General features: G+C 44.5%; 1 protein-coding gene across 1 annotated transcript in view; it reads right to left on the bottom strand.

Annotated features, from left to right (window-relative positions):
• Nucleotides 1-26,934, bottom strand: part of LOC124550726 (proteoglycan 4) — a 190,550-nt gene that overhangs the window by 72,035 nt on the left and 91,581 nt on the right. Inside the window, exons 3-4 of the mRNA XM_047125447.1 lie at nucleotides 14,746-14,903; nucleotides 1,169-1,335 (exon numbers count right to left, since the gene is read on the bottom strand). Of these exons, the coding sequence (XP_046981403.1) occupies nucleotides 1,169-1,335; nucleotides 14,746-14,903 (325 nt within the window). The remainder of the gene's footprint in view (nucleotides 1-1,168; nucleotides 1,336-14,745; nucleotides 14,904-26,934) is intronic.

The raw sequence follows: 26,934 nt of genomic DNA, 5'->3' as shown, positions 1-26,934 counted from the left end.
TTTGGGGAAAGATGTGCTCTGTCAATACGTCACAGTAAATGCGTCCCTATTTATTGTTTTTTCTTTAAAAGTGAAAGGACCAATCACACAATCTCCCATAAAACCACACCACACATTAACTTTGGGGGAGCCACGTTGATGCTCAGTAACTTCAGGTGGATGCTCTGCCCCCCAAATTCTGCAGTTATGGCGATTAACTGTTCCACTGACCTGAAATGTAACTCATCAGAAAAGAGAATCGTTTTTAAAAAAATGACGTCATCATCAGGTCTGTGTAGAAAGTGAACAGCAAATTCATACCTTTTGATTTTATCAGTAGGTTTTATTTCATGTAACAGTTACAATTTGTAGGCACGCAACTCACACAACATGATACACAGTACCTTTAGGTACTCCTAATTGTAGACTATGTCTGGCCAATGCGTTCTTCGGGCTATGAACACACGAAACATGGACGTGTTCAACAACAACTTCAGAAGTTCTCGGTCTAACTGGTAAAAATGGAAATGCACTGTGGCTAGGGCCTCCCAGAGGGTAGACTGTTTGCCTCGTGCAAGTCTTTCGAGTTGACGCCATGTCGGCGACTTGCGTGTCGATGGCGATGAAATGATGATGATAAGGACAGCACAATACCCAGTCCCTGAGCGGAGAAAATCTCCGACCCAGCCAGGAATCGAACCTGGGCCGTTAAGTATGACATTCCATCGTGCTGACCACTCAGCTACCATGGGTGGACCAGGTCTACCAGGTGATTTTGCATTTAAAACACTTCGGGTATCCTTGAAAGACTTTAGCCAGTGACAGATAGTTTTTGCTGTAGGTGGTTTACCACCAAACTGACGTCTAAAATTAGGTTGCACTGTTATAACTGACTCAGTTTCCACAAGCAAAGTAAGACACTGTGCTTTCTGTTGCGGAGTACACATTGTTGAGGAGTTTCTCTGCACTGCACGCACACCTGGGCTGAACTGAGGAAACAGAGGAAAAAAAACAGCACCGGTGCCGTCTCAAGGTCAAGCAGACCTGCCAAGTGCAGGGGTGCCAAACTTAAAGAGTTGATGAATCAAACACCACAAACTACAGTAGTGTTTGTCACTATGTACAGGTTCTAGGACGCATTAAAAGTAGGGAGTTCTTTCTGAAACACATTGTACATGAACCGGCCTACCTGGTGGCTTGTACTGATGCTGGGCCCCTGGCGACTGGTGCAGCAGCTCGTCGGGCACCACCCTGGTGACTGGCGGCTGCGTGAACAGAGACTGCAGACGCTCGCCGCTCATGTTGGCAGCACTGTGGCTCATCACCAGCACCAGCGAGCGGTCGCCGCGGTCAGAGCTGCAGAATAACGCCGGATTGGACCGTTACTGCGGTAGTTTGCAAGTCGACAGTAAACTTTTTAAAGCAACAGTAAACGAAACACACACTATTGGCCAAAAGTTAAGCCTAATCAATAATTGGGAGTATATATTCATAACAAACTGGTAGATGGACAGTAGTATCCTTGTCAGAAACTAAACCAGGAGTCTTGTTGCTTCCATAGTGCTTGGAGATATCAGTATGTCAGCTGTTACATTCATTGCTATAGCATGCACACAGTGTCTGAAGAATACCATACTGTTTCTCCAGTTTTACATGCCTGTGGGGTATGTATAATTTGGGGCCGAAGTGACTTGTCAGTTGGTATTTAAAAATGACATTCTTGTTTTGTTTTCGCTGCTTCCGGTGGACATTGTGAGAGATCACTGAGCCAGTACGGTCGTCCTTTTCTTGAAGGACGTTGTCCACTGTGCACCATCTTGGAGGCTGTCTTCACATCATTCGACTTTGCTAGGAAAGAGTGGGTTAAGTTCAACTGTACCCGAAGTGGCCACACTAGAGGTAAGGCCACGCTCTATAAATGAGGTTTCATAGATAACCCAAGCTGTGACTGTGCACCTCTGGACCACATCACAAAAGAGCGCCCTACTAGGAAATTCAGTGGATCAGAAGAGGACTCCATAGAAGCCACACCTCCACCTATGAAGTGAATCCAAGACTTGGACATCGATGTGTAACCAATAGCTTCTAGTCTCGCATGATACATGTCATATTTCTGTACATCATATCACATTGAACACTTGCATATATCAGAAATATTTGATTCACTAGTTCATTATTTTAAATATATTTGTATATATATTGCTTTGCAATGTAATGACAATTTTTGTAAATATGCTGCTGGCATGTATTAAGATAAATAACAATAAATGTGGGATATGTTGACTGACATTTCACCCTAATGGAAGTTGATCTGCAGTATATATATTAAAAAAACAACAGTAAGAACTTGATGCCTGTTGGGTGTGTTTGGGAGGAGATTCCAACACGGAATGCCCAGAGCACGTCCATGTATAGCTTATAGCCATCTTTCAAATTTTGGAAATTTGTGGTAAGGTCTTTATGGCACCAAACTGCTGAGGTCATCGGTCCCTAAGCTCACACACTACTTAATCTAACTTAAAAACTATCTTAAGTTAAGGACGACACACACACCCATGCCCGAGGGGGGATTCGAACCTCCGACGGGTGGGAGGGGGGGGGGGGGGGAGGAGCCGCGCGGACCGTGACAAGACGCCCATAGACCGCTCGGCTACCCCGCGCGGCAAATTTTGGGAAAGCTGGAATCATTGACATGACGGGCATGGGAGCATCTCAGAACGAGGGGTGAACAGATGGAGTCAGGATAAAAATGTCGGAAGAAAAGTCGGCACTGGTTCTTCCAGAAATATTGCACCATGAGGAGATCATAGGAATGTTTCGCTGGCTTTTACGAACTGACAGATGACACCAGCCGAAATCATGGCAGAGGTTACACGAAGAGTGTGTTTCAAGCATTGCAAAAAGTTTTTCGTGATGGCATTCAAAGGCTGTTTGCTTCCATGCGACAGCGAATACAATTGTGTGTTCATGTTTACGGTATTCACACCCGATACTGCTGCTGATGAAGACACTACTTCTGAATGGAATCGAAGTTTAATAACTTTAACACCCGTTAAGTGCTGAACATCACAAAGTTTGGTAACAGTCGGAGTGGTGCTTCATGGTGACTCCATTTTCATTTCTGTCAATGTATCTTCTTACACAGAGTAAAACTTGTAGCCCTATCACATGATGCTGTCATATGAGGTCCTTATGATTATGTCTTATGGTGGCTGAAGAAAGTAACACATTGACAGCAAAAGCTCTTCACAGATTGCTAGGCGAATGTCTTTCTGGTCTTGATTAATGAGCCGTGAGACGAACTTGGCGGCAACACGATGCATTTCAAGATGCTGTATCAGGGTTCTGTGACGATCCAACTGGAATGTTACATTCTTCTGCAATCTCTCGAACAGTCTGTCTTCGATTGGTACGTACAATTTCGTTGACGATCCTGACATGAGCGTCGAAGGACGACCTGAACGAGGGTCATCTTCAACTTTTGTCCGGCCATTTTTAAACCGTGTAAACCATTCGTAACATCGAGGACGGCTTAAGCATTCATCCCCGTAGGCTTCCTGCATCATTTGGCGTGTCTCTGTATACATTCTCTTGAGTTTCACACAAAATTTAATGCAGACGTTACTCCTCTAAGACTGCCATTTCGAAATTCCCAAACTATGCGACAGAACTTTCTACTCAATACAGCACTGAACAATAACTAGGAAACAAAAAACAATGAAACTTCCTGCAGCTACACATTAAACACAGGCGTGTGAAGGGGTGGCAACAGCAATTCGCTCCAACACACCATTGGCGCGGAATTACGAATGTTCCGGAATTTTTTGAACAGAGCTCGTAAACCACGTTAAAAGAGGAATGCAATCGGAATAATTAATCCCCGCGGCAAATGAGATCTGTATCAGTATGAGTGATTGCCATAGAAAACATAGATTACGTTTTTATACTAGACTGCACGGTTCAAATAAGTAAGAGGCCACTCTGGAAACATATTACCGTGAGCTACAGGCGCACAGCGGGTAAATTAGCCGCACAGCGGAGCCCATCCCCTGGAGTATCCTCAGAAGCCACTAGCTGCCAGTTGCACATGTCAATGCCCTCTATTGGACAGCATTTCTTTTAGAAGTCACCGCTGAATCCACTATACAGATGCGATCTTCTGTAGTGTAGGACCACCACCAGAGTGGGAGGGGGAGATATCCCGTTTTGGTGAGGTTCGCAACGGCACTTTTACGAACAGAATGCATAAAACAGTTTTCTCCGATATACGTCGTCCCCAGCGGATAAAATCAGAAAGTGAAGGGAGAACGCAAAAATTAGGTCATATTTCACAACATGGGGCGCCACCGAGTGGAGGCACTACAAAAACCGCACGTTTAATGCATTGTAAGAATAGCCATGACTGCCTAACATAAATAATTTAGAATTTAGAGACAGAAAAACTCTCGACTATTGTGTTGAGGTTCCACCTCTTGGGCCACGGACAGAGACAGAAAGAGATCAGGACACAGTTTTTTAGCGCCAAGTGATAGGGAGCGTACTACTGGTTAACCGGTTGAAACTACAGCCAGGGAAGCGGACCACTTACTTTAAGGCGGTTGTTCCCAAACTTTCTTAGACCATTACCCCTGGGTGAACTCCCCCCATTATTACCAAATTTATGCCTCGTGATGACTGGGTGTTGTGTGACGTCCTTAGGTTAGTTAGGTTTAAGTAGTTCTAAGTTCTAGGGGACTGATGACATTAGAAATTAAGTTCCATAGTGCTCAGAGCCATTTTTTGCAACCCCATTTAAAATTAACCAAGTTAAAATGTGTGCACTGTACTTACTGTTCGTTAATCGTTTGATTTCTGCACTCCTTACTTCTGAACTGGCAGAAATTGGATGACTTCAGGCTGTTAATGCTTTGTGTCTGACCACAGTCATAAATAGTAATAGTAATAGTAATAGAAATAACAATAATAATAAGACCTTCGCAAACCAAATTGAAGGGTATAACTCTCAAAATGTTTGTTTCCGAAAACCAGATGAGAGTTTAGCACTAAGCGATGAAGGAAATTGTGAAGTACCAGCCGAATATTTTGAATCACTACTAAACTGTCCAGAACCAACAGAAACCCTCCAAATATCCAACAACAAAGCCATGCAACAAAAAGATTCTACACCGCCAACAGAATGAGAAACTCAACAACAGGATACGTCCAAAATTGAAGAATATTCAGACGTAGAGACAGACATGAGGAAAATATGCGTCAAATTCTATGGCCGTATAATGAGGCTTCCCGAACACAGACTAACAAAACGAATAGTAAAATACGTATATTACCTCGCTAATGGAGGAGACTGGGTCCAAAATGTTAAAAAAGACTTGGAATTAGCAAAAATCACCAAAGAAGAAATAGACGTAAGGAACAAATTTAGAATAAAAGTAGAAAAATGGGAGTTTAAACCAGAGACAAAAGCCCGGAGAAGCGGAACAAAATGGCGCGAAGAAAGAAGAGCTAAATTCTCGCAAACAATGAAAAACTGTTGGGCAAATAAAAAGAACCACAACAAGAAGAATGGTTCAGATGCCTCTGAGCATTATGGGACTTAACATATGTGGTCATCAGCCCCCTAGAACTTAGAACTACTTAAACCTAACTAACCTAAGGACATCACACACACCCATGACCGAGGCAGGATTCGAACCTGCGACCGTAGGGATCGCACGGTTCCAGACTGAAGTGCCTAGAAGCGCTCGGCCACAACGGCCGGCTAAGAAGAACGGAAAATGAACCATCTTTACTTATCGTCTTCTACTCTGGGAGCTTTGCGACTAATAATAATAATAATGATGTGTACAGCACTATAATAGCCCTTATTTTGTTACTGCTGTGTCGTGCTGTCAATTATTCATTTATCTATTTCGAAGCGAGTAATGAAGAAATTTCTCAACTACTGGAGGTACTATCTACATCTTGAAGAAGACATTGTTGACATAGTTAGCATTTGTTACGTATGTCTCATTTCAATCGTCAGCAGTGTACGAGACAAAGCAACTTTTATCATATACAATGTGCGGGACAAAGCACGACATATGTGTGTATCGGGTGGACTATGAGAGGAACCTGTAACCTCCACCGCATTACCTCCACTAACTGAGAAAAAGTAATTATTGATAACTTATATAATCGATATTAGAATCTTACAAAAATCTGATAATAGTAATGATCTTTTGAAAATAGTTTCGTGACTGTAACAGATTCGAATCGTTTAGTTTTTACCCGCCAGAAAATTTCATTTTACCCCTCAGGGGGTAATTACCCCCAGGTTGACAACCACTGTTTTAAGGCATCTCATCTTTTTATACGCTGGCGTTCGGAATATCTATAATTTAGCCAATCGAAATGACGTGGCGAACGAAACCGCGAAAACGCGAGTCTTCCTTTCAGCAAGCATTCGGTGCTCCACCGCCAGGCATATTCACCGCCGGGCCTCTTCACCGCCAGATACTTCTCCACACCTCATTAGCCGAGCAACCTCTCTGAATAGATGACCTGGCGACTTGGAAAATTTTCCCGCTGAGTTGAACTTAGTCGCCAACGCGACCAGCGACTCTTTTCGGAGCCACATCAGCCTCCATTTGCACATCAACATCATGAGACTACTGGTAACCAGCCGGCCGCTGTGGCCGAGCGGTTCTAGGCGCTTCAGTCCGGATCCGCGCTGCTGCTGCGGTCGCAGGTTCGAATCCTGCCTCGGGCATGGATGAGTGTGATGTCGTTAGGTTTAAGTAGTTTTAACTCTAGGGGACTGATGACCGCAGGTGTCAAGTTCCATAGTGCTCAGAGCCATTGGAACCATTTGAACTGGTAGCAGCGACAGTCACGTGAGCTGTAGAGACAGCCAGATCATTTTTACCGAGTTTCAGTAACTTCAAGCTTCGTCCGGAAGACTTGTTTGTCGATTTTACGTCAACATGCTTTCGACTCTGGCTACTTAGGCTTCTTTAACGCTATCTAACGCTTCGTTAGTCACAATATGATTTCGTGAATATACTCTTTCCGTACTTTTGCGCGTTTATTACAATCAGATCGCAGATCCTTTAATCAGCATTGCCGAGGTATTAGTTTTGATTGGTCAATCATTTTCAGATGTTTTATCGTGCGTTTTAATTGTAATAAACTGAAGTAACTGTGATTCTTGTTTAATTTAATAAGCAAACGATTTCCTTGCTCATTATTGTGGAGGCTAACGATTAATTATGTCAGATTAACAGAGCCACTTTTCAAACCTCTAGTCAAAACATCCTGAATGCCCTTGCAGCGGCTGTAACAAGGGCACTGCCGACATTCAAGATGGAAGGAGTAAACGTGCTCCTACTTCCAAGAAACGTCAACAGCCTGTCTGCACTTACAACCGTCAGACAAACAGATCCTTAGTTCCAGCTGTTGATGAACAGAAAACCGAGAGCAATGACAGTTCTTCCGCTTCCCATATGACGTCACCAGTACGCCCTTTGGAGCGTCATGTGTGCAAAGCGAAGCCTCTCACACCGAGAGAGGTTGAAGGCAATGTGATGCCACATTCGGTCATCGACCATGGCTGTCGATCGCAACGCCTGCAACTGTAAATGGCTTACGTACACTGCATACCATTGGCTTTACTCTGTATACATATAAAAATACTCTTTGACATATTTTGTTTGAGAGATATCGTTCGAGGACGAAATTAGTAGTAGTCCCCATAAGTCAGTTGTGAACAATGTTTTCAGGAGGTTTTCCTTGGTTTTAGAATCAGCGCCAGAACTCTAAATCCCCTCCCAAAAAATTCCCGATTGCAACTCCCTCTTGTCAGGTACCATCTCGGCTATTATTTTGCTGAAAAGACGCTGACGCTACAATGAGTCCTGAACCTGTGCAGACCTGCCCACACTTTGTTCAGAGGCAGAGAATGAAATATAAATAGAAAAGCTCCTAGTCACTCGTCTGGACTCTGATGGTTACAGCTCATCTCATTTCTTCTTTTGGACACTGGTTTAGAGTAGTAAAAGTGATGTCCTCTTGCCAGACTGGTTTTTAATCAGCAAATTATGAGTAGAAACAGCAGAACAAGATTTAGTCACAAGATCTGCAGCACGCAACAGTATCCAAAACGTGCAATCAGAAAACTTCTGAAATTGAAAATATACATAAAACACCAAGAAAACCAGGAAGTCCCTTAATAAGGAGTGGTTAGACACTGGACTCGCATTCGGGAGGACGACGGTTCAATGCCGCGCCCGGCCATCCTGATTTAGGTTTTCCGTGATTTCCCTAAATCACTACAGGCAAATGCCGGGATGGTTTCTCTGAAAGGGCACGGCCGACTTCCTTCCCCATCCTTCCCTAATCCAAGGAGACCGATGACCACGCTGTCTGGTCTCCTTCCCCAAAACCAACCAACCAACCTTAATAAGGGGCGTGGTTACTCGTAAACGATTAATAATGTCTCAGAAGAAGCTGAGTAGCACAGTTACCGTGGTGTAGTGGTTATGATACTAGACAGCGTGTTAGTATCTCTGCTTAGCAACGTAAACAGAGATCGCAGTTCGGTTCGCATTGCGAAATAATTTAAAAATATAGTTGTATTACAGACAGTTGTACTTTGAGCGGTGTCCATTATCGTTCATAGCCTTTTGGCAAGCAGTTACACAAAAGTTTCGTTTGTCTGGGACCAGAAAAGCGGCTTTTGCGGACGCGCTGTGGCGCTTCTGTTTGGATTTTACGACTTTACATCCAGTCTCTGCGTTACATTGTTGTGTAAAATTGTGATTGTGGTGATGCAGCATTTTAGTTTCCTTGTTTTCGCGATCTGTTCACTGCTGACAAGGCAACCATGTTTCCCAGAAAGCTTACCCTAAGATTTGGATATGACAAAGCAACCCGTAATGTTCAGCCAAGTTCACTGGAAATTCATGACTGGATCGTTGACGGTATTGGCATTACTTCGGATCAGACGCAAACTGCTTATTATGACTTGGAGCAATACTGCATTTTTGTGAAGCTGCTTTCCTCGTTGGTGCTGGGACGGATTTTGCAGAAATTTGAAGGAAAAGCTGAATTCCGCCATCGCGATAATTCGGCGAGTACAGTTACCATTTCAAATGCTGATGTTGATTATAAACAAGTCAAAGTATTTAATTTACCCCTGAGGTAGAAAACTGCTACTTAAAAGACGTATTATCTAAATACGGTGACATCAGGTAAATTCGTAATGAACGGTGGTCAAGCCAGTATAGATTACAATGCTTTAGTGGTGTTCGTTCTGTCGATATGCATGTCAAACAAAAAAAAAAAAAATGTTGCATGGAGGGTCGGGAGTTCAAACCTTACCTGAACTGTAAAATTTTAATTTCTATATTCGGTTCGAGTACATTCTAGAAGTATCGAGAAATGTCAAGAATCATTGTACTGGAATGTTCTGTAACTGTATACGGCTATTACAAATGATTGAAGCGATTTCATAAATTCACTGTAGCTCCATTCATTTACATATGGTCACGACACACTACAGATACGTAGAAGAACTCATAAAGTTTTGTTCGGCTGAAGCCGCACTTCAGGTTTCTGCCGCCAGAGCGCTCGAGAGCGCAGTGAGACAAAATGGTGACAGGAGCCGAGGAAGCGTATGTCGTGCTTGAAATGCACTCACATCAGTCAGTCATAACAGTGCAACGACACTTCAGGACGAAGTTCAACAAAGATCCACCAACTGCTAACTCCATTCGGCGATGGTATGCGCAGTTTAAAGCTTCTGGATGCCTCTGTAAGGGGAAATCAACGGGTCGGCCTGCAGTGAGCGAAGAAACGGTTGAACGCGTGCGGGCAAGTTTCACGCGTAGCCTGCGGAAGTCGACGAATAAAGCAAGCAGGGAGCTAAACGTACCACAGCCGACGGTTTGGAAAATCTTACGGAAAAGACTAAAGCAGAAGCCTTACCGTTTACAATTGCTACAAGCCCTGACACCCGATGACAAAGTCAAACGCTTTGAATTTTCGGCGCGGTTGCAACAGCTCATGGAAGAGGATGCGTTCAGTGCGAAACTTGTTTTCAGTGATGAAGCAACATTTTTTCTTAATGGTGAAGTGAACAGCCACAATGTGCGAATCTGGGCGGTAGAGAATCCTCACGCATTCGTGCAGCAAATTCGCAATTCTCCAAAAGTTAACCTGTTTTGTGTAATCTAACGGTTTAACGTTTACGGCCCCTTTTTCTTCTGCGAAAAAAACGTTACAGGACACGTGTATCTGGACATGCTAGAAAATTGGCTCATGCCACAACTGGAGACCGACAGCGCCGACTTCATCTTTCAACAGGATGGTGCTCCACCGCACTTCCATCATGATGTTCGGCATTTCTTAAACAGGAGATTGGAAAACCGATGGATCGGTCGTGGTGGAGATCATGATCAGCAATTCATGTCAGCTCTCCCGACTTAACCCCATGCGATTTCTTTCTGTGGGGTTATGTGAAAGATTCAGTGTTTGAACCTCCTCTACCAAGAAACGTGCCAGAACTGCGAGCTCGCATCAACGATGCTTTCGAACTCATTGACGGGGACCTGCTGCGCCGAGTGTGGGAGGAACTTGGTTATCGGCTTGATGTCTGCCGAATCACTAAAGGGGCACATATCGAACATTTGTGAATGCCTAAAAAAACTTTTTGAGTTTTTGTATGTGTGTGCAAAGCATTGTGAAAATATCTCAAATAATAAAGTTATTGTAGAGCTGTGAAATCGCTTCAATCATTTGTAATAACACTATATATACTGTATATGTTCTGGCCGGAGGCAGTTCGCTTCGCGCTCTTGTATGTGCAAGTGCTGAATAAACCTTCGTTAAGTGAAGTCAGTGTTCGCCGTGCATCTACTTACACCTTCTTCTACGTGACAATATTGGCAGATCCGTACCAGGTCGAAATGGAGGACAATATCGAAGCTATTCAGAGGTGGGCTGCTGGATCTGTTATCGGTAGGTTCGAACAACATGTACATGTTTTGGAGATGCTTCGGGAACTCAAGTGGGAATCTCTGGAGGGAAGACGACGTTCTTTTCGAGAAACGTTATTGAGAAAATTTAGAGAATCGCCATTTGAAGCTGACTGCCGCCAAAATACATTGTTCGTAAGAACCACGAAGATGAGATACGAGAAATGTGGGTTCATACGCTCTATTAGCTAGTGTAACAGGGAAGGAAATGGCAAATAGTGACAGGGTAGCCTCCGCCACGCGCCGTACGGTGGCTTGCGTAGCATCTATGTAGATACGAAACTCCCTTGGCAGCAATGTGATATGCTCTCTACAAAGTGGCACAAGAACTTTATTACCAGCTGAGTTGATACCTGATTGTGTAAGAGGTTGTAGTGTATATGTAAGACAGGACTCAAGTGACTTGCACAGGGAAGCCAGTCGTTTGCTCTCATTTTGCTTCGTATCATATTTTTACCACTAAGAAATTTTGTACATGTGAATTTAATTAAATTTATGTATAAAATATTGATTTAATTTTTCTTGAATTTCATTTTGCTTGTAAATCCCGTCTTTCTGCGTTATTTTGCCCGTAGCGCAATATGAATTTATGTTTTAAATCTTTGTAAGGCAATTACTATCCAACAAATGCACGTATTGTAACAAAAGATACATTTTTGACATCACTACACAGTCAATAGCAATACATTTTTTCTCGTGTTTTTTTTTTTTTTTTTGTTTTTACCGACTGATCGGCATTTTCAAATGTTTCAATGTTATAATAGATAAATATGAGGATATAAGATGAACATCAACAAAAGCAAAACGAGGATGATGGAATGTAGTCGAATTAAATCGGGTGGTGCTGAGGGAATTAGATTAGGAAATGAGACACTTAAAGTAGTAAAGGAGTTTTGCTATTTAGGGAGTAAAATAACTGATGATGGTCGAAGTAGAGAGGATATAAAATGTAGGCTGGCAATGGCAAGGAAAGCGTTTCTGAAGAAGAGAAATTTGTTAACATCAAGTGTAGATTTAAGCGTCAGGAAGTCGTTTCTGAAAATATTTGTATGGAGTGTAGCCATGTATGGAAGTGAAACGTGGACGATAAATAGTTTAGACAAGAAGAGAATAGAAGCTTTCGAAATGTGGTGCTACAGAAGAATGCTGAAGATTAGATGGGTAGATCACATAACTAATGAGGAGGTATTGAACAGAACTAGGGACAAGAGAAGTTTGTGGCACAACTTGGCTAGAAGAAGGGATCGGTTGGTAGGACATGTTCTGAGGCATCAAGGGATCACCAATTTAGTGTTGGAGGGCAGCGTGGAGGGTAAAAATCGTAAAGGGAGACCAAGAGATGAATACACTAAGCAGATTCAGAAGGATATAGGCTGCAGTAGGTACTGGGAGATGAAGAAGCTTGCACAGGATAGAGTAGCATGGAGAGCTGCATCAAACCAGTCTCTGGACTGAAGACCACAACAAATATAATTTAATTCACATTCGCAGAAATTCCGAGTGGAAAAAGAGTGATATAAAGAGAAAAATGAGAACTAATAAAAAACTTCATTCGAAGATTAAAATGATGTGATAAAAAAAAGCACTCCGTCTTCAGGCCATGAGTGGCCTGCCGAGTCCATCCGACCGCCGTGTCATCCTCAGAAGAGGATGCAGATAGGAGGGGCGTGGGGGTCAGCACACCGCTCTCCCGGTCCTCAATTGGCATCACGAGGCTGAGTGCACCCCGAAAAACGGCAACAGCACATAGCGGCTGGATGGTCACCCATCCAAGTACCGGCCACGCCCAACAGCTCTTAACTTTGGTGATTTCACGGGAACCGGTGTATCCACTGCGGCAAGGCTGTTGCCCAAAATGATGTGATAAAGGAATTGAAATAAAAAATTACATTTAAACCAATTATATGAATAAAAATAAAGCATTACTATTGTGGTGTCACCGCCAGACACCACACTTGCTAGGTGGTAGCCTTTAAATCGGCCGCGGTCCGTTAGTATACGTCGGACCCGCGTGTCGCCACTATCAGTGATTGCAGACCGAGCGCCGCCACGCGGCAGGTCTAGTCTAGAGAGACTCCCTAGCACTCGCCCCAGTTGCTAGCGATGGCTGACTGTCTACATACTCTCTCATTTGCAGAGACGACAGTTTAGCATAGCTTTCAGCTACGTCATTTGGTACGACCTAGCAATGCGCCATATTCAGTTACTATAATTACTTCAAGAATGTATTCTGAACAGATAATATTGTGAATCATGTACCGTCAAGAGCGACGTTCATCATTAATGGATTAAAGTTAAGTATCAAACTAATTACGTCCGCTTTCTGAATTCTAATTCCTTGTCCTGTTCCAGACCTGACGTCAGTATAGTTCTTCCCTCCTCACGCCAGCCTACGTGAGCTAAAACGCGTGCATTTCGGCCTCCTCTAGTAACACGGTGTTGGCTCTTCTGCTAACACAAAAACAATAAAGATTTAGAAATAAAAAAATGATCTAACGAGATTTGAACCCACAACCTTTCGAATGTGATGCCTTATCCTATCCATTCTGCTGTGCAACCAGGACCGACAGGATTGCTCTCTTAAAGTTAATGCACTGGACTCGCATTCGGGAGGACGACGGTTCAATCCCGCGTCCGGCCATCCTGATTTAGGTTTTCCGTGATTTCCCTAAATCGCTCCAGGCAAATGCCGAGATGGTTCCTTTGAAAGGGCACGGCCGACTTTCTTCCACGTCCTTCCCTAAACCGATGAGACCGATGACCTCGCAGTTTGGTCTCTTCCCTCAAAACAGCCCAGCCAGCCAGCCAGTCTTAAAGTTAATGGGCGTGACATAAAATTCCGGATTCTTATTTTTGTCGATTACTCTCAAACGAGGGCCCATCAGGGTGAATGGCTCCAGGGTGTGATACTTGTGATCTTAACCTACCTCACTGTGTAGATGGTTTCAAAAAGTCCATCTCACCTCTGGCGACTGTTGGTAAGCTACCGCCTGAGCTCCAATCTCTCTTTTTTTGTGCCTTCGCAATCTGTTCACGAACTACAAGTGAGAGAAAGCTATAATTTGGCTGACTCATCTAGGAACGTGCCCTACTGGAATCTTAAGGTTCAAAATGGTTCAAATAGCTCTGAGCACTATGGGACTTAACTTCGAAGGTCATCAGTCCCCTAGAACTTAGAACTACTTAAACGTAACTAACCTAAGGACATCGCACACATCCATGCCCGAGGCAGGATTCGAACCTCGATCGTAGCGGTCGCGCGGTTCCAGACTGTAGCGCCTAGAACCGCTCGGCCACCCCGGCCGGTGGAATCTTAAGAATAAGCGGTGCGATGATGCACAATGTCATGTCAATGTGTGGCCATAGCATCTGTTTTTTGTTCATGGGCGTTTGAAGTGGCTGTTGATTGTGTTAACCACGGCAAATTTTATGTTTCACATTGAGAAACTCTCGTATGTCGTGGGTAAATGTAGCTTGTGGTTATGAAGATGGTACAGATGGTGTTTGGGCCGCGACATATGCACACTACCTGTTGGTGTCGGTGTTGCTGCTGGCGGTCGTCGTGGTGGTGGTGGTGGTTGTGGTGGCAGCAGTGACGGTAGTGGCGACGGCGTCGTCCGGCTGGCCCGTCTCGTTGGCGGTGATCTCGCGGATCAGCCCCTTGATCTCGTCGGGCGTGAGCCGCGGCAGGTGCGGGTTCTCCTTGAGCCGCCTCTGCACCTCGGCCACGGTCTCCTCCACGTCCACGCCCAGCCCGGCGCCGTCCACGTCATTGTCGGCGGGGTCGGCCGTCGCTACCTCGGGCTGCTCGGCGCCACCGCCTTCCGGTCTGGCCGCGGCGGAGGGGAATCCCACCAGGGCTGCCAACATAGCCACCGTAGCCACAGCGGCCAGTCGATGTCGATGCGTCCTCTGCAAAAGGGACGGAATACGTCTGTTAGCGAGACTGCAAATCCTCTCCTCCTGCCATGTCATGATGCGGTGGTTGACAGAGAATACACATTACCAGTAACTGCAGGCTGGTCTATAGATGGGGAACTATCCTTCCAAAACCCCATGTGGATAAACAACTTTTAAAAACCTTCAACATCGCAGCGCGTCAGCAATCGTTGGATAATATATTAAAAAGCTAAAAACCCGCCTCGATTGCGAAAAAGCATCTAGTGTTAAGTGTTAAACCAGCTTTCGGCGTAGATAACTAAACCTTCTTCAGTACAACAACAAAACCCGCAAGTGCCTAAGAAGACCTTTGCCAATAATTAAAAGAACACCATATCTATACATTTATAAACGAAAAAGTCAAAACCACTACTTAATGATGTACACTCCACCTCACACCGGCCTATGTTCGATTGGCCATGACACGCCATAAACTACAGCTACAAACGGTCGCTCACTTACAAGCCTGACCCGCTATCTATGCACGTGCACAAGACAAGGGAAGTTACTTGAATGCGCATGCGCATACAAATAGGAGAAAGTTTAAACATGGGTCGGGGCTAAATAGCCCCTAGATCCGGGCCAGCAGAGGAGTCACGGTCCTTCGAACTGCATCACAACGCATTCATTTGTATGTGGAGGCTCTGAAGGTAACTAACATTGCAAGATAGCATTCATTTCGTAGTAATCCAGCGCATGAGCACGCGACATTATCACCTCTGACACATTGCATACATACATTAAGTACACTACTGGCCATTAAAATTGCTACATGACGAAGATGACGTGTTACAGTCGCGAAGTTTAACCGACGGGAAGAAGATGCTGTGATATGCAAATGATTAGCTTTCCAGACATTCACACAAGGCTGACGCCGGTGGCGACACCTACAACGTGCTGACATGAAGAAAGTTTCCAACCCATTTCTCATGCACAGATAGCAGTTGACCGGCGTTGCCTGGTGCAACGTTGTTGAGATGCCTCGTGTAAGGAGGAGAAATGCGTACCGTCACGTTTCCGACGTTGATAAAGGTCGGATTGTAGCCTATCGCGATTGCGGTTTATCGTATCGCGGCATTGCTGCCCGCGTTGGTCGAGATCCAATGACTGTTAGCAGAATATGGAATCGGTGGGTTCAGGAGGATAATACGGAACGCCGTGCTGGATCGCAACGGCCTCGTATCACTAGCAGTCGAGATGACAGGCGTCTTATCCTCATGGCTGTAACGGATCGTGCAGCCACGTCTCGATCCCTGAGTCAACAGATGGGGACATTTGGAAGACAACAACCATCTGCACGAACATTTCGACGACGTTTGCAGCAGCGTGGACTATCAGCTCGGAGACCACAGTTGCGGTTACCCTTCACGCTGCATCACAGACAGGGGCGCCTGCGATGGTGTACTCAACGACGAACCTGGGTGCACGAATAGCGAAACGTCATTTTTTTTTTCGGATGAATCCAGGTTATGTTTACAGCATCATGATGGTCGCATCCGTGTTTGGCGACATCGCGGTGAACGCACATTGGAAGCGTGTATTCGTCATCGCCATACTGGCGTATCACCTGGCGTGATGGTGTGGGGTGCCATTCGTTACACGTCTCAGTCACCTCTTGTTCGCATTGACGGCACTTTGAACAGTGGACGTTACATTTCAGATGTGTTACGACCCGTGGCTCTACCCTTCATTCGATCCCTGCGAAACCCTACATTTCAGCAGGATATTGCACGACCGCATGTTGCAGGTCCTGTACGGGCGTTTCTGGATACAGAAAATGTTCGACTGCTGCCCTGGCCAGCAGCACATTCTCCAGATCTCTCACCAATTTAAAATGTCTGGTCAATGGTGGCCGAGCAACTGGCTCGTCACAATACGCCAGTCACTACTCTTGATGAACTGTGGTATCGTGTCGAAGCTGCATGAGCTGTTGTACCTGTACACGCCATCCAAGCTCTGTTTAACTCAATGCCCAGACGTATCAAGGCCGTTATTACGGCCAGGTGTGGTTGTTCTGGGTAGTGATTTCTCAGGATCTATGCACCCAAATTGCGTGAAAATGTAATCACGTGTCAGTTCTAGTATAATATATTTGTCCAATGAGTACCCGTTTATCATCTGCATTTCTTCTTGGTGTAGCAATTTTAATTTCCAGCAGAGTAAATGTCGTTATTTTCCAGCTGTGTGTTGTCGTATCTTGGATATATGCTGGGTGGTTTGTCATACTTGCTTCACCCCGTGTAGTGGGCACGGTATTTATTTTTAGTATCAGAAGATGTACTCCTGTGTGATTTTTATGCGTGTCTCTTATGAAGGGACTAATCTGGAGCGGGAGAAATTAAAGCGCAACAAGCGAGGCGGAGTGTCACGACGGAGATGTATGGCGTATCTCAGGCCAGCCACCTCGTCCTCACGCCTCATATCCGCGATGCGGCCGGGCCGGCACCAGGCCAGCTTGCTGCAACCCCCACTAAAAATATGCGCCGTCCGCCAGCGCCGCATTCCCAGCCGCATACCTGACGCCGCGGTCCAAACACGAAACCGCGAACGGCGCAGCTTCTTGCACTCTCTCTCTCTCTCTCTCTCTCTCTCTCTCTCTCTCTCTCTCTCTGTCGCAGAAATCTTTTTCTCCCGTGCCGAATTCCAGTTCACCAGTCAAGGTCAGCTGCTTTCTGGTTCGTTTTAGGATTCGTGATAAAATCACGACATATTTATACATCGATACCTGTAGCAGGAAATATTGATATTTATCGCCGACGTCACTTACTCCGAATATGTTGTTGTTGTTGTTGTTGTTGTTGAGGTCTTCAGTCCTGAGACTGGTTTGATGCAGGTCTCCATGCTACTCTATCCTGTGCAAGCTTCTTCATCTCCCAGTACCTATTGCAACCTACATCCTTCTGAATCTGCTTAGTGTATTTATCTCTTGATCTCCCTCTACGATTTTTACCCTCCACGCTGCCCTCCAATACTAAATTGGTGATCCCTTGATGTCTCAGAACATGTACTACCAACCGATCCCTTCTTCTAGTCAAGTTGTGCCACAAACTCCTCTATTCAATACCTCCTCATTAGTTATGTGATCTTCCCATCTAATCTTCAGCATTCTTCTGTAGCACCACATTTCGAAAGCTTCTATTCTCTTCTTGTTCAAACTAGTTATCGTCCATGTTTCACTTCCATACATGGCTACACTCCATACAAATACTTTCAGAAACGACTTCCTGACAGTTAAATCTATACTCGATGTTAACAAATTTCTCTTCTTCAGAAACGCTTTCCTTGCCATTGCGAGTCTACATTTTATATCCTCTCTACTTCTACCATCATCATTTATTTTGCTCCCCAAACAGCAAAACTCCTTTACTACTTTCAGTGTCTTATTTCCTAATCTAATTCTCTCAGCATCACCCGACTTAATTCGACTACATTCCATTATCCTCGTTTTGCTTTTGTTGATGTTCATCTTATATCCTCCTTTCAAGACACTGTCCATTCCGTTCAAACTCCGAATATATCGATATCGAAATGGTAATATCGAGTATTAATATTTTTATTTTATACTATATTTCTTTCGCAATTTCCGGTAAATATTTGAAAATGTTCTCTTGAAACTGTAGTAGAACATTATTTTACTTTCACCCTGTGAAGGAGTCTTAGCACTGCTTCACCCTTCATCACGTCCAGTCTCTCACTTTATCTGTGTGAAAGCAAGTACAAGGGGCACAAAGGAGAAGTTCGATTCCTCTGGGGGGGGGTGGCGTTGTGAATGGTATAACAAGATTTTCGATATGAAGAAACAGCACATCAGTTGCCTTAAAAAACAGTTTTTAACGCAACTAATGTGGTGTTTGCACACATCTTCATTCTTCAAAACACAGTTGCTGAAAATGAGGAACAGAAATCTAAATGACAACATTGGTCATTGTTGTGAGTCGAGACGCGTGATCGAAAATGCTGCCGTAATTGGCACCTGGTGCTACCAAAAGAAATTGCACCGTTTAGCGTCACCACGCAATTTTACACTACAATTGCTAAGTCGCTGGCGTTTGCAGAAATCAAGAAACAGTGTTGTGTACATAGTTCCGCGTAGTCAGCGAGTGCACAACTTTCCCAATAGAGAGCGCCCCGCTAAGCACAACAGCGCAGGCGCAGCGCTCGTCCGTCTCCACACTACGAGATGGCGCTGTCTTAGAGACGGACCAAATTCTGCTTCTGGCGATCCGCGTATTAATATGTAACGCAGCCAATGAGATTGCTGCTAACGTAGAACCTTTTCTCCTCGCGGATCCCACTCGCGCAGTGATACCTGAACGCTCGCCGTATTATAATGAGTGTACAGACCTCCGATTAGTCTGCATTAGTCTGTAGTCAATTTTTTAGTCTGCACCTAATAACATAACCATATTCCTCTACATAGCCATGAAGATAAATGACTAGACACTTTGTCAAGTATCAGAGATATGTGAGAATAAGATTAACGTACCAAGACCAAAGGAACTTCAGATTGTCATTTGTAAATAGCATCCAGAATCTAGTTAAGTAATTTCTATGCTTTTTATTATTTTAATAAATGTGTGGGAAAATTAATCAAGTTCTGTTTAAAGTTGGTCACCGTCAGTCTGCTACTCTAAGCGTGCAAGTGGCATTTCTAACGTCTGACCTAACGGCAGAAGATAAACACGCCACGATAAGAGCACGAGACATATTGCTGACACTCGCCTACTTCGCTAGAGCGACAAGTCAAATAATCTGATGGCGTGTGTGCCGAAGGTCTTACAGTACGCACACCACAAACAGGAAAGTCGACATGAAGTGTTCTTGACAAATCAGATATGTGACTAAACCGAGCGACGGACCTATAGGACATCTTTTATTGTATCACTTACATGCAGTTAACCATTGTTAGCCAAGTTATTATCACCAAGCATGAACGTGCATCGTTTTCCTTTCAATTCTTGCTCTAAGGGGGACTGGCAGCCTGCTAGCTTGTTGTGTACAGAATGTCTAATAATAAATCAGTACTTAAATATACATCTCTAAAACTGGCAGTGTATTTACAATGTGTAGCCGATATTTTTACATGTCGGTGTATCGATATTTTGTCCTTCGATATATCGATATGCCAATACTTCTTCTCGATATATAGAGCACCGATAATGATGTTCCCTTAAATATCGATATATCATATTTTTAAAAATATGAACAGCCCTAATTCTATTCCCAATGCAAAGAATTACCCATTGAAGCTGTTCAGTCAGCAACATGGCGACTTTCAGTTTTTCGTCACCCATTTGAGCAAGAAAACGTGCGAGCTATCAAATAGATACTTCGAGTGTTGTAGAAGACCTGTAACTCAGTGTGGAGTGCATAAACTGTCAGCTATTAAAACTGCAGCAAGAACGATGTAGCAAATAACATTTTACGTGTGAAGGTGTACAGTATAGCAGGGACGATACGTCATTAACTTTGAACCAGGTCCTCGGGGCACAAGGTATGTGGACCGGCGACTGTGCAATCCTCTGCCATTCGACGTAATGCAGAGGCTGTAGTTCAAATGGCTCTAAGCACTACGGGACTTAACTTCGGAGGTCATCAGTCCCCTAGAACTTAGAACTACTTAAACCTAACTAAGAACATCACACACATCCATGCCTGAGGCAGGATTCGAACCTGCGACCGTAGCGGTCGCGCGGTTCCAGACTGAAGCGCCTAGAACCGCTCGGCCACTCCGGCCGGCCGCAGAGGCTGTATGGAGGGTGATGTAGCGTTGCAAGGCGATATGAGAAGGATGTGAGAACTGTGGTAGAGAAGGCGAATGGTCGAGTTCCGTTAATTGGGAGAATTGTACTAAAGTGTGGTTCACCTGTAAAGGAAACCGGATATAGGACGCTGGTGCGATGTATTCTTGAGTACTGCTCAAGTGTTTGCGGTCCGTACCAGGTCAGTTTGAAGGAAGACATTGAAACAATTCAGAGGTGGGCTGGTAGCTTTGTTACCGATAGATTGCAACGACATGTAAGTGTTACGGAGATGCTTCGGGAACTCAAATGGGAATCCATGGAGGGAAGCCGACGTTCTTTCCGAGAAACACTGTTGAGAAAATTTAGAGGATTGCCATTTGAAGCGGACTGCCAAACGATTCTACCGCCGCCAACATACACTGCGCGTAAGGACTATCAAGATACGAGAAATTATGGTTCATATAAAGGCATATAGGTAGTCATTTTTCCCGCGCTCTATTTGCAAGTGGAACAGGAAAGGAAATGACTAGTAGTGGTACAGGGCACCCTCCGCCACGCACCGTACGGTGGTTTGCGGAGTACCTATGTAGATGTAGATTAGATGTTCCCAGACTGTGAAACCGCTACTTCTCACTCAAGTAGCTTTCCAATCGGGATCACGAGCTTGACTGTAACCCGCACCAGTCCTCCCGTCAAGGAAAAATTCTTAGAAGTACCAGGACTCGGATCCGCGTCCTCCGCATGGCAGCCATCCGTACTGACCACTCAGCTATGGAGGCGGACGACATTGGGGTATGCACAGTGGGAAATTTAGTACCCAGAGCTGCGGCCTCTGACAGCAGCGTCGGCTCTCTCTGGACCAGACGTCGCCTAGTGCTGAGCTCGGATGGGGTTTGTAATACTGTGCTGCTTCAACTCCATCCCAGGGGTCATCAAATAAAGTGGCTGGTGAATGTTTGCGTGCCAGTCTCTCAACAGTCCACGAGTTGATGTTATCAGAGATGTAGATAACTTGCTGACTAGAGCAACAGTCGAACACCCTCTATATCTCAGGACAGCAGTGGGAACATGCGGTCTTGCATTGTCTTGCTGAAAGTTAACTTGACGTAGACCTACAAATGTACGCTCAGCAGTCCAGATTACCATATGTGCCTACTATAAGTGATTATGCCGTGTACCCAATGGCACCCCATACCATCACTCGCAATGCTGGACGTGTATGATGATGGCAGAGGCAATATCTACATCTACATCCATACTCTGCAAGCCACCTGACGGTGTGTGGCGGAGGGTACTTTGAGTACCTCTATCGGTTCTCCGTTCTATTCTAGTCTCGTATTGTTCGTGGAAAGAAAGATTGTCGGTATGCCTCTGTGTGGGCTCTAATCTCTCTGATTTTATCCTCATGGTCTCTTCGCGAGATATCCGTAGAAGGGAGCAATATACTGCTTGACTCTTCGGTGAAGGTATGTTCTCGAAACTTTAACAAAAGCCCGTACCGAGCTACTGAGCGTCTCTCCTGCAGAATCTTCCACTGGAGTTTATCTGTCATCTCCGTAACGCTTTCGCGATTACTAAATGATCCTGTAACGAAGCGCGCTGCTCTCCGTCGGATCTTCTCTATCTCTTCTATCAACCCTATCTGGTACGGATCCCACGCTGGTGAACAATATTCAAGCAGTGGGCGAACAAGTGTACTGTAACCTACTTCCTTTGTTTTCGGATTGCATTTCGTTAGGATTCTTCCAATGAATCTCAGTCTGGCATCTGCTTTACCGACGATCAACGTTATACGATCATTCCATTTTAAATCACTCCTAATGCGTACTCCCAGATAATTTATGGAATTAACTGCTTCCAGTTGCTGACCTGCTATATTGTAGCTAAATGATAAGGGATCTTTCTTTCTATGTATTCGCAGCACATTACACTTGTCTACATTAAGATTCAATTGCCATTCCCTGCACCAAGCGTCAATTCGTTGCAGATCCTCCTGCATTTCAGTACAATTTTCCATTTCTACAACCTCTCCATATACTACAGCATCATCCGCAAAAAGCCTCAGTGAACTTCCGATGTTATCCACAAGGTCATTTATGTATATTGTGAATAGCAACGGTCCTACGACACTCCCCTGCGGCACACCTGAAATGACTCTTACTTCGGAAGACCTCTCTCCATTGAGAATGACATGCTGCGTTCTGTTGTCTAGGAACTCCTCAATCCAATCACACAATTGGTCTGATAGTCCATATGCTCTTACTTTGTTCATTAAACGACTGTGGGGAACTGTATCGAACGCCTTGCGGAAGTCAAGAAACACGGCATCTACCTGGGAACCCGTGTCTATGGCCCTCTGAGTCTCGTGGACGGATAGCGGGAGCTGGGTTTCGCACGATCGTCTTTTTCGGAACCCATGCTGATTCCTACAGAGTAGGAGCGACAACGCTAATTCTCGTCGAAGAATCCACACACTGGTACGTCCCTCGTAATGCTTTATGCAGAGCTGGGACATGTGAAAAGTCGACGTGGCCCCACTCTTAAATCTGACTGTCCGTGTGTGTGCTTGTCTTGCTGCAAACAAGCCTATTTCATGACTGAAAGCATCTGAAGGGCTGTATAATCCTGCACAGGCGAACGAATAACACATCTGTCCTCTTGGGTACTAGTCGCGCGACACTGTTACGATCCAGAACGACGTTACCGTCTTGCTGGCCCATCTGTTCCATATTCGCTTCACAGTCGTGATGTACTGACTAACGCGAACAGCAACACCACACAACGATGAACTACAGTCTCGATATGTCATGCTGCCATTACTGCCAGATTTCTTCATATACGTGCCATACACCACCTTCTCACAGCCAATGTTGAAATGTAATTTCTGAATTAGAAACGTGCACTATAATCTTGCTTGATATCCAGAATGTAGATGGCGTCATTCCTATGTTTACTATCCAGTTGTACTGAAATGTTTACTTCTACTTCTTATCCTGCATCTAGTAGTGCATATCCGTTCCGTATATTGGTGATCATTATTGATATACTCACCTTTGCTTCTTCAGGAAAGATGTTTTGTTATTTGTGAGGTCCATGTCCTTAAGTTTCTGAGCGAAGATGTTATTTTTCTTCCTTGTTCTCTTTTGCGAGGTACCGTTTCTTGAAGAACTCTCTGCAGCAGTTTACACCTGTTTCCATTGTTCGTCACATTGTCGAAATATTGTACTTTTCTGACTTTTGCTGTATTAAGCACTTCTTTCCACATTTTGCGGAGAGTGTCGTTGTTACTAATTCTACCTGTCCACGTTACTCCTAGCATTTTCCTGCACTGCCATGTCTTAATTGCCCTCGTTTGCTCGTTGTCTCGGTCAAAGCCCTCGTCTCAGCCCCATAGAAAAAGGTAGGACATGTGTAGCAACATAGAAATTTTGTCTACTTCGATTGAGAGGTGACGGCCCCTGAACAAATTAGTCATTGTACAATAGCAGCTCTCGCTTCTCAACACCGATTTTAATTACGTGCGAAAAAATTCGAATATTTTTACTGCGCAGTTTATTAGATTGGTTCATTAAGATTAACATCGCAAAGTTTCATAATCGAATTCTGAGTAGAAATATGTTTTAAAAAAGTTTGTGTGGTCGTCTGAGCGTGGCACGCCCCCTCTTTCTACGCTATAATTCACATCTTCTCTACACTAAAATTTTCTGTGAGTAAATTTTTCGTTCACACAATCGAAACGAAGTGTAGATGAGACTACAAGTGTGTGAGAGAGGATATCTTTTCTTGTTCCTTTGTTTACAATGTAGTTTTTAAATAATACGTGGTATAAAATTATTTCAGTTTTTAGTTTCGCATATATCAACCTTTCGCTCGAAATGGGTCATAACAGTGGACGCATATTAAAAAAAGTGAGGCAATGTCGAACTTCATGTGTAAAAAAATGGCTCAAATGGCTCTGAGCACTATGAGACTTAACTTCTGAGGTCATCAGTACCCTACAACTTAGAACTACTTAAACCTAACTAACCTAAGGACATCACACACATCCATGCCCGAGGCAGGGTTCGAATCTGCGACCGTAACGGTAGCGCGGTTCCAGACTGTAGCGCCTAGAACCGCTCGGCCACCCCGACCGGCTTTCATGTGTAAAAGGTACAGTATATTTAAATAAGAGTGTTGCTGACATGAAGGATCCATGAATTCATTACTCCGTACCCGTACACCTCCACCCACTCGATAAAACTTTAAACGAGACTCGTCCGACCAGGCAACGTGTTTCCTTTCATCAACAGTCCAATGTCGGTGTTGATGGGCCCAGACGAGGCGTAAAGGTTGGTGTCCTGCAGTCACCAAGGGCACACGAGTGAATCTTCGTCTCCGAAAGCCCGTATTGATTACGTTTCGATGAAAGGTCGCACGCCGACACTTATTAATGGCCGAAAATTGAAATCTAGACCAATTTGCGGAAGGGTTGCAATTCTGTCGCCCGGAACGATTCCCTTTAGTCGTCGTGCAGGATCTTTTTTCGGGCAAAGTTATGTCGGAGATTTGATGTTTTACCGGACTGCTGATATTCTCGGTGCATTCGTGAAATGGTCGTACTGGAAAATCCCCACTTCATCGTTACCTCGGAGATGCTGTGTCCCATCGCTCGTGCGCCGTCTACAATACCACGTTCAAACTAAGTTGAATCTTGATAACCTGTCATTGTAGTAGCAGTAACTGATCTAACAACTGCGCCAGACACTTGTTGTGTTATATAGACGTTGCCGACCGCAGCGCCGTATTCCGCCTGTTTGCATATCTCTGTATTTGAATACGCGTGGCTGTACCAGTTTCTTTGGTGCTTCGGTGTATAATAACGCAATATTTCAAAGGAATGCAAATCTTACGAATAAAAGTCATTGCTTTTAAAAAAAGGTTTAATTAAAAACGAAAAATTTTAGCAGAGCCGCTAGGGCTAATTGATGTTTGGGCTATTGGAACGAGGGTCACTCCAAAAGAAACGCAAAATATCTTTTTTTGAAATTCTACAAGTTTGAAAGTTTTAGTGTGCAGATACATCCTTCAGGAACAATATTTTCATTTCTCCACATAATTTCTATCCCTCTCAACTGCCTTACACCATCTTGGAACCAGCGCCTGTATACCCGCACGGTAAAATACTGTACCAACCTGTTGGAGCCACTGTTTGGCAGTGTGCACAAGGGAGTCATCATCTTCAAACCTTGTTCCACGAAGAGAGTGAGTTTGCCAAAGAGATGATAGTCACATGGAGCCAGGTCTGTACTGTAAGGCGGGTGTTCCAGTGTGGTCCACCCGAGTTTTGTGATCGCTTTCATGGTTTTTTGACTGACATGTGGCCGTACATTGTCGTTCAACAGCAAAACATCCTGCTTTTGCCGATGTGGTCGAACACGACTCAGTCGAAGTTTCTTCATGTCGTCACTTATGCATGGTGGTTCCACTTGGCTTGATGTCCACAAGCAAGAGTCCTTCGGAATCGAAAAACACCGTAGCCATAACTTTTCCATCAGAAGGTGTGGCTTTGAATTTTTTTTCTTGGGTGAATTTGCATGATGCCACTCCATTGTTTGCCTCTTCGTGTCTGGTGAAAAATGATGGAGCCATGTTTCATCAACTGTCACAATTCTTCCAAGAAATTCATGTCCATCATTCCCGTACTGTTCCAAAAGTTCGCTGCATACTGTTTTTCTTGTTTCTTTGTGAGCCACTGTCAACGACTTCGGAACCCATCTGGCACAAACCTCTTTTAACGCCAACACTTTCAGTATTCTGCAAACACTTCCTTCCCATATCCCAACGTGATGCGTCTGTCAGCAGTCACCAATTCGTTAACTCTCTGCACATTGTCTGGAGTGTGAGCAGTACAAGGCCTGCCACTGCGAGGACAATCCTCAATATTGCAGTGCCCACTTTCATCACGTAACTTGCTTGCCCACCGACTAACTGTACTGCCATCGACAGCAGCATCTCCATACACCTTTTGAACCTCTTGTGGATGTTTCCCACTGTCTCGTTTTCACAGTACAGGAATTCTATGACAGCACATTGCTTCTGACGAACGTCAAGTGTAGCAGCCATCTTTAAGACATGCTACGACGGCGCTACTCACGGGAACAAGTTGAACTCAAACTTCCAGATTAAAACTGTGTGCAGACCGGGGCTCGAACTCGGGACCTTTACCTTTCGCGGGCAAATGCTCTACCAACTTTTTTTTTAAATCTCATTTTGTTTGC

The sequence above is a fragment of the Schistocerca americana genome, chromosome 9, assembly GCF_021461395.2.
Source record: "Schistocerca americana isolate TAMUIC-IGC-003095 chromosome 9, iqSchAmer2.1, whole genome shotgun sequence".
NCBI classification, from domain to species: domain Eukaryota; kingdom Metazoa; phylum Arthropoda; class Insecta; order Orthoptera; family Acrididae; genus Schistocerca; species Schistocerca americana.
Note: the sequence above shows the minus strand (reverse complement) of the source record. Positions and strands in the feature narration are given on the sequence as shown.